This window comes from Phlebotomus papatasi, unplaced genomic scaffold (assembly GCF_024763615.1).
Source record: "Phlebotomus papatasi isolate M1 unplaced genomic scaffold, Ppap_2.1 HiC_scaffold_153, whole genome shotgun sequence".
Classification (NCBI taxonomy): Eukaryota; Metazoa; Arthropoda; class Insecta; order Diptera; family Psychodidae; genus Phlebotomus; species Phlebotomus papatasi.
In genome coordinates, this window is record NW_026604399.1 from 6,007 (window position 1) to 14,828 (window position 8,822).

The 8,822-nt window shown below is 33.1% G+C and overlaps 1 protein-coding gene and 1 long non-coding RNA gene across 2 annotated transcripts; one reads left to right on the forward strand and one right to left on the reverse strand.

Annotated features, from left to right (window-relative positions):
- Positions 1 to 363: 363 nt before the first annotated feature.
- LOC129808877 (uncharacterized) lies at positions 364 to 4,737 on the reverse strand. Its single transcript, XM_055858783.1, has 6 exons — positions 4,443 to 4,737; positions 3,358 to 3,584; positions 2,398 to 2,622; positions 2,001 to 2,330; positions 1,780 to 1,906; positions 364 to 788 (listed from the first exon to the last, which is right to left on the reverse strand). The coding sequence occupies exons 1-6, from the start codon at positions 4,543 to 4,545 to the stop codon at positions 364 to 366; spliced, it is 1,437 nt and encodes a 478-aa protein (XP_055714758.1). The 5' UTR covers positions 4,546 to 4,737.
- A 1,127-nt stretch (positions 4,738 to 5,864) lies between these two features.
- LOC129808878 (uncharacterized) lies at positions 5,865 to 8,531 on the forward strand. The gene is made up of 3 exons (XR_008752476.1): positions 5,865 to 6,014; positions 6,780 to 6,975; positions 8,150 to 8,531. It is a non-coding gene; the product is annotated as an uncharacterized LOC129808878 (long non-coding RNA).
- Positions 8,532 to 8,822: the final 291 nt, after the last annotated feature.

An 8,822-nucleotide genomic window follows, 5' to 3' on the forward strand; every position in this document is an offset into this window, starting at 1 on the left:
TTTTTTAAGCTAGAAGTTAATTCTTCATGATCGCTTTTTTCTAAACTTTGAACGGAAACATCTGATTCATAATATTCGGAAAAAGTTAGTTGTGACTCTTCTATTAAAGTTGATGGGTCGTTTCTTGAATTGTTAGGAGCATTAGGTTGCAATGAACGTGAAGAAACACTGGGGATTTGTCCGTGGAAACAAACACTCATATGATGTTTTAATCCTTTAAGCGATGCAAAAGTTTTTGAGCAAGATATATATCCGCATTTTATAACTGTTTTCGGTCCATAATTGAATAAGTGCACATATTGCAGATCTTTAATATAAACTGCTGGGTTTTCAAAAAATTTATCACAAATTTGGCACTTGATATTACTCATTGGACATCAAAATCATACGACACTTATTGATAGTAGTATTGGGAGTTTCATTTCCCTTAATTTTGAACACGTAGTTCTGAATGTAACGGAAAAAGTTGCGCAGTGAGGCTTCATACTCCAAATGGAATACAAAATGCATCTTGAACATAATGTCCAACGCATCAAGAAAGGAATCATTGGTTACTATGAGACTCTCATCCAAAGACACGTAAAACTTTCTGATGTCGCTCCTTGTGTTCCCCTGCGCGATGATAGTTGGAGACGGTTTTGCATCAGGCACTCTGCCTGCCTCGTAAAACTGTATCAAATTTCCGCAGGCTTCTTTGAGACTTGGTCTACCTTGGTGACCTCGACCTCCACCAGTTGGTGGCAACAGTGACAGCCAGTTGAGAGTTGCCCAAATTGGCGTGGGCCATCCTAGATTTTACATTACAATGAAAAAGAAAAAAAAATTGTAAAAATAAATATAAAACAAAGTTCCTCTGATTATGTGAGATATGCCTAGCGCACAATAATATTTGTTTTGTAAACATGTTTTTGACATTTCAATTTGAGTGAATGAAATGTAAATCTAGTCATCTCGCTCACTCTCATAGTAAAGCGTGTAATATCATACAAGCAAGCGTGTAAATAAACATATATATATATATATATATATAGATAGTATAATGTTTTGAAGAATTACTAAGAGTTACTGAACGTTTTGAAGAGTTATTAAAAATTTAATTTCTGAAAAATAAATATCTCACGGTATTGAATGTCTGTACAAAAACTTTTTGAGTATTTCAGGACAATTATGAAAATGGAAAGTCTCACTTTTTAAATTTTAGAACAAGTTTTGCCTCTTTTACAAAAGATCAGAATAGTGTCTCGTTTCTTCAATTCTAAATAACGAACAAACCTTTCAGAAATTAGACTAACAATGTTGGGCATGAGTTCATTGCTTTTTTCCAAAAATATCAAAAGTAACTTTTTTGTGTTTCTTTACTTCAAACTTAATGAGCAACGTGAGAAAAATAATGAACTTTTAAAAGTATAGGAAAAGAAAATATACTCGGTTTTAAGTTGTTAGAATCACCTGATTCGTTAAGTAATTACTAAGAGTAGTAATTTTTAAAAATAAATTAAGATTCATTCGTCTTCAATTAAGAATATGATTTTTTTTATTTCTACGCTAAATATTTGACTTAAATTTTTGCACTTTCGTTTTCTCAAGGGTGAGAGGATTGTTTAAAATTTGAAATATGCACTTGTAAAATTGACTGGCATCAATCTTGTAAACTCTTTATAGAAATTTATTATGCAAAACAGCACCCTTGATTTATTCAAAATAAGTAGCAAGAAAGCAATATATGTAATAAAAAAAGCATTTATAAGACATATAATAAAGATAGAAAATTATACATACCATTGTCTATTTTGCGCATTGCTTGAGTATTTCCCAAAGTACATAGCTTTGTTTGAAATTCTTCATCAAACAACTCCTTCAAGCAGTTGTTCTTATCAGGGAAAAGCAATTGGAAATCAAGCTGAATCTACATGTGAAGTAAAATAAAAATTGTTACAGGAAAACAAGTACAAAATTACAATAAATTTTTAGTAAACAATCTTGAAGAAAGTAAAACTCACCAATCCCCGTGTATCCAAAAACCTTGGATACTCTAGAAGAATGTTCTTCTTTAGTGGTGTTTTCAAAAACTTTCGTCGGATCGGGAAGGTTTTCTCCATGGCATCAAATATTTTTTTTTCGTCATTTCGCCAGAAAAGCGTTTTCAATTCATCCTTGACTTCTTCCAAGTCAATGCAATAATCAATGTTGTTCTGTACCGGAGAAGAATTCCCCTGGTTTATCAATGCAGTTGGCTCAAATACATTACACTCTTCTCGCTTCCTTGATAGCATTCTATTGATGCAGTTCCCCAAAAACCCAGAACGTTTATCTGGATTATAAACTGCATCCTAAGAATATACAACGATATTAGTTTATACACATAAACATTCTGAATAATTAAAAAAAAAATCTTACATATCCCCTCGGAGAATCTATTTTTAAGGACGGAAAGAGCTCCACGGTGGCCTTTGCGTAAGCTATTTTATCATCTTTTTTGGGCTGAGGCCGATAAAGCAGAAGATGGTTAGCAATTATTCGAATTGCCATCTTCCTTTCACGCTCAGTGAGCTTGTTTTTTGTCAACAGCTCGGCACCGTTGATTAAAACAGTTCTTTGAACTCTAAAAAACTTGCGAAGCTCCTAAAAATAAAATAATTCAAAATTTATCAAGGCATATTCAAATTTCGTCTTTCCCTAAAATAATCCCAAAGACCTCTCGCAAATGTTTTGAATTATCAGTACTACAGTAGAGTCTCGCTATAGTCCACATTTGGTTCCAGATTTGACACTTGGGTTGCACTATAGTCCATGTAATTTTTTAAAATTATCAACAACTTTTAGTATTGAAATTGCTCGACGGCTTCCACTTTCTTTGCGATTGTGGTACTCGTCCTCGTTCTCTTCTTTATGGATCACAATTATCACAACTTACTCAATAAACTTTATCAAAAATATTAAAATAATTAAGATAACATTGCATGTCGCGTACTAAAAAACATAATCCAACTTAAAATCAGTGTTTTGAAATCAACGGTCAATAAATTGTGGCCTACAGAGCGATGGCCTATAGCGAGTCTCTACTGTAACAGTTTTTTTTTACTAAAATCTTAATCTTGGAAATACTTGACTGTTAAATTTTGATTTTTATCTTGATCTCAGAATAAGGACCATTGTTGGGGCAAAGTGATATGATAATAAAGAACTTAAAATTCAGCTTGACATCTTAACATAGATATGATTTAGTAAGTGTTGATCAATTTTGCGTTTATCACTGAGCAAAATGTAATATTTTATTGATCAAAACCATTTATAACTTTACGTTAGATGTACTTTTGCAAAGACTTGGGTCTTCTACTGATCAAAAAAATTAAATACCTTCGCAATAAGGGTTGGCATCATATTTGGATTCTCCACAATATTCCCAGTGGCCTCCGGATACCCATTTCTTACTGGAACGTCTCCAATGGCACCAGACACATCTTCTTCGTGTCGTATAATATAATACGAAGTTTCGACTTCTGAGAATGCTGCTGGCAAGATTCTAACTCCCTCTGAGTCTAAAATTTTTAGCACCCCACCGTTTAAGGACAGTTGATTGCGCACTGAAAGTTATACAAAAAAAAAATAAAAATAAAAATAAAATCAAAAATAAAAAAAAACTAAAGTAAATTTAAGCCTAAATACAAGACTAAAATTGAATGAAATGAATTTTAACTTATTAGAAAATTGAAAAGTCTTCTTTTTAAAAATAGCGCCCCTAGTGGTGGTTTTATGAACTTGCGATGTTAGAAGGGGAAGTGGCATTTCACGAGAGCTTTCCAAAAAGTCCTCACTTTTTAAATTCTAACAATTAGAACCGGAGTTATGGCCATTTTAAGAATTTTTTTTGGGCCCTTATAGCTCGGGTCAGGGGGGTCGCGGAACCTTAAGTTTAGTATTGATGGAAAGCACTAAGGCCCAGCTATAACATACTAAAATTTGAGCCCGATCGATGCCATAGGGGCGGAGTTATTGAGAAAACAAAAAAAGGAGTGTCTTCAAAATGGCGGAAGGGGGGGTGGGGGATGGGGGGTCAATGCACCAAGTTGCAATTTTCATGCGGTATATAACCTTTGCCGAAAACCGCAAGTCGATATCTCTTTTAGTTTAGGAGCTATTAAGCTCCAAAGAGCGGCCGGACGGCCGGCCGGCCGGCCGGTCGGGAACGTAACTTGGCCCCCATATATTCGTGATCAGGAAGTGCTGAACCACATTTTGGTCAAATTTGAGCTCGATCAGACGACATGAAATTTTGTCATCAGGAGATATTATTAAGAATATCACCTAATACTCTTCCTCAGTGCTATTTTTTTCTGGAAATTTCCTTGAAAGCATAGAAGCTTTTAACACGATACACCATGCATAAAAAAAGAGCATTTTTCACCTATCTCATTTAAATATTTCACTATTAAACTACTCACCACTATTTTCCAAGTCCTCGTAGCTTAGGATTTCACTGAATTTCACGTTTATAAAACACTTTTCATTATTAAATTGCACTCGCAAATTTTTTTGCTGCGCCATTGCACTGACTGAGAGACCCACGCTTCTAGAATGTTCCAGGAATGTGAAAAAATTTCTTCCGCGAGAGTCCTAACTGTTTCTCTCTCTCACTTTACTCTCTTCCTGCTGTTGCTCGCGCGGCTTAGCATTCATCGCTCTCACTCTCCACTCTCAGCATCAAACTCAGTAGCGCACGCATTACTCACGTCACTGGATTTCTCTCACTCTCCCGTTTAGCAGCAAAAAAGTAGCGATTTAGCTTACAGGATTTTCAGGCGTTACCGAACGTGAGAATTTTTGTTACACCAAGTGGAAGCTAAAGCACTAACGTGTTTTTGGGCGTCACACTTTTTTTGCAGTGTAGGTTTAACTACTTATCTTATACGGGCTTCAGACCTAAGGCTCAGCCATATGGCTTCACTTCTCTAATTTCTTATCAATTAAGATTTCATGGAATATTATCACTTAAGATTGGATAACATAGGCAAGTGATCCATTGAATTTTGATAAAGCAATAAAATTGGTTACAATTTTAAATTTGGAGATCATCGAGAACAGGGTTAAACCTCTAGTTTGAAGACTGCTTTAAGATGAGATAATCTGAAATCACGTCTAATTTGGAAATTTGAGATTTCCTCACATTTTTAGATGGCAAAGTGATAGAACAACGAAGGAGTACTCTTGAATGTAAAGTCTTGTACTTCTTCGTGGTATTCTTTTTCTCTTTGACCTTTTATAGAGTAAGTTGGGGTAATTGGGAATCAAGTCTAATTTAGAATTTCAAAATTTCTTAACAGTTTTAGATCGCAAAAGGAAAAAAACAGCGATGGAGTACTCTCGAATGTAAAGTCTTGTACTTCTTCATAGTTTCCTCTTTCTCTTTGACCATCTGGAGTGAGAAAATCTTAAAATTCTAAAATAGACATGATTCCGAATTACTCCAACTTACCCTAATTATATAATTTCAAAACAAAAAATTTTTATTCAGAATTTTTTTTCCAAAATATGGGAGAATAAGGGCAATCAATCCTTCAGACTCTTGAAGTTCAGTAGTCTTACTTGTTGTTCAAAACTTGGTGCCATGCAGGAACGCGCACTGCAAAAAAAGTGTGACGCCCAGGAACGTGTTAGCTTTTAAGCTTCCACTTGGTGTAACAAAAATTCTCACGTTTGGTAATGCCTGAAAATCTTGTAAGCTAAATCGCTACTTTTTTGCTGCTAAACGGGAGAGTGAGAGAAATTCAATGAGAGCTGAAAGATAAGCTGCGCGAGAAACAGCAGGAAAGGAGTGAAGTGAGAGAGAGAAACAGTTCGGGCTCTCGCGTGCGAGAGAATTTTTCTCACATTACTGGAATATTCTAGAAGGCTGTGCCCCAGTGCAAAAGCAAATGGCGCTGTAAAAGTAATTCAAGTGCAATTTTTCAGTGAAAAGTGTTTTATAAATGTAAAATTTAGTGGCATATTAAGCTACGAGGACTTGGAAAATAGTGGTGAGTAATTTAAAAGCAAAATATTCAACTTAGATAAGTGAAAAAGCTCTTTTTGGTGCATGATGTTTCACGTTAGAAGTTCCTAAACTTTCAATGAAATTTTCACAACAAAATTGGATTGAGGAAGAGTATTTTATAGACAATGGCATCTCAAATTTGATAGAAATAAAAAAAAAAATTATTACTATCTTCTCCGTTATTAATATTTTTGTTTTCCAAAGCAGTTATTTCTCTGAAAAAAAAAAAATAGTGATAAACCTAGATTAGCTTATTGCAGGTGAGATTCTTAACGTGAGTCAACTTGGAATGTGACTAAATACTATATAAAGATAAAGTTGGAAGGACGTAATGCAGTAATTTTAAGAAAAATAGTTAAAATTTTGTATCGAATCCAAAATATCAAGGATTTGAATGCACTGGCAGTAAAATGATATGTGATCATTTTACTGATATGTATATCAGAATGCCCTCTATAATTTTGCTGAATAGATTGATTGATTTGATACAATAAATTGCAATTTTCAACCGATGTATAACTTTTGACGAAAACTGCAAGTTAATATCTTTCTTATTTTATAATTTACTTTTGGCCACCCATATATTCGTAGTAGTGAAACACATTTTAGCAAAAATTGGTGCTGATCGGGGGACAGAAAATTTTAAGAATCTCACCTAAATTCTTTAAGTTCTGTATTATCAAGTTTAAATTTACTTTCGCTTTTTTTATTCTTGATTTTATTTATTTATTGTTCTTATAATTTGCAGTACGCAGTCAACTAACCGAAGAGGATGGATTCGAAAAATTTTAGATTCAGAGGGAGTTAGAATCTTGCCGGCAGCATTTCAAGAAGTCAAAACTCCGTATTATATCAAACGTCACGAGGAAGATGCGTCTGGAACCGCTGCCAGTGAAAACATTCTCGTGGAAAATCCAAATGTGATGCCTACTCTTATTGCGAAGGTATTAAAATTTTTTGATCAGTTAAATATCCAAATCTTTGCAAAAATATATTTAACTTTAAGTCAAAAACAGTTTTCATCGGTAAAATATTACATTTTGCTCAGTGATAAACCTAAAATTGATCAAAAATTACAAAGTCCGATCAAAATTACAAAGTCATCTCTTTTATTCAAAGACATCTTTTTTATTATCAATTTCCGCAACAATGGTTTTCATTTTGGGACCAAGATCAAGTTCAAAATTTCACACTGTCAAATATTTCCAAGTTCAAGATTTTAATTTAAAAAAAAAAAACTGTTAGTACCTTGATAATTCTAAACATTTCTGAGAAGTTTGGAATTATTTTAGGGAGACAGGAAGTTTGACATATGGTTTATATCTTGACATTTCATTAACATTTGATAGATTTGACATATTGCTCCTAATGGCCAAGGCACACCTTTCAGATCAGAAAGATTTCACGAAATCAAAATTCACATGTCTTTCTCACGCGTTTTCCATATATCTATTTCATTTTTTTCGCACTCCAAATTCGATTAAGCTAAATTCAATTTGTTGTGATGTTTAAAAGAAGAAGAAGAGTACATAAGAATGAGATAGACTTTTGCAAAGTGTGTAAGAAAGAAAGAGATTCGAATTTCGACTTCTTGAAATTTCCCTGATTTAAAAGGTGTGCCCAAGCCATTAGTTTTTGATTTTGGAATACCAAAATCCTGAAACTAAGTATTTTGTTTTTTTGTCTTATAATTGAGGCCAATATTTTACTTATCACATGAACTAAAATTGTATAATTTGAAATTTAAAAATTGTTTTTTTCCTGACCATTTTTTTTTTGCTAAACAATTGCCCAATTTATTACAGACTAATTAAAACAATTGGCCTCCAAAATGATGCAGAGTAAAAATGAGATCCTGTTTGTTCTTTTGCGAATGCTTAAAATAATATTATTGCTCTCAAAGTTTGTGAATTTAATATTAACTAAGTTGATTTTATTGCTGAACTAATTCAGTCTTTTTAAATGATTTAGACAAAAAATCGAAAGAACCAGTTACGGAATTTAAAAAAATCTCCTTTTACAAGTCAGATAATACTTGTTAGATTTAATTGTACTTTACCAAAATTGACCTCTTCTTTATTCTTTAACATTAGTAATTCTTATTTTTTTACTTTTTAGGAACAAATTTATTTTTTTGGAGCTTTACAAGTACTTTGGAGTTCAAAGAATTGTTCTAATCAACGGTGCTGAGCTTTTGAGAAAAACAAGTTCACGAGAAAGAAAGATGGCAATTTAAATAATTGCTAACCATCTTCTTCTTTAGCAGCCTCAACCCAACAAAGATGACAAAATTGCCTACGCAAAGGCAACCATGGAACTTTTTGTTGTTATTTAGGTTCAAATATTTATTGTTACTAAGGTAATTGTAAATTTAAATTTAATTTAGTGAATAAAACGATTATAATGAAAAATTGAATTTTATTTCCTAAGTGTATATAAATATTGGTTCAAAGTAATGCTAAATTTGTGTACACTTTGAGTACAAAATCACTAACATATTGTAAGCCATAAATTCATATTTTTGTGTGCATTTTGATAGCAAATTTATTAACAAAACGATGCCAAATGAATCTACAGAATGTTGCTAAAAACGCTTACGATTTGTATACAAATTTACCACACCAAGTGGAAGTCCTTTTGGCGCATCCCAAATGTAAGCGAATTCTCTCACAAATTTTTTTGAGTGCGAGGTGAGACCTCCAACCTTAATAGTCTCAAATAGACTCAAACAATTCAGGCTGATCTTGAAACGTGACTATTTAAATAACAAATTTTGATGACAATGGATCAA

Excerpts from the sequence above, each read along its gene's own strand:
- LOC129808877 (XM_055858783.1), bottom strand. The coding sequence starts at position 4,545 with ATGGCGCAGCAAAAAAATTTGCGAGTGCAATTTAATAATGAAAAGTGT. Across the intron at positions 3,585-4,442 it reads CGAGGACTTGGAAAATAGTG|TGCGCAATCAACTGTCCTTA; the intron begins GTGAGTAGTTTA and ends TATAACTTTCAG. Across the intron at positions 2,331-2,397 it reads TAGATTCTCCGAGGGGATAT|GATGCAGTTTATAATCCAGA; the intron begins GTAAGATTTTTT and ends GTATATTCTTAG.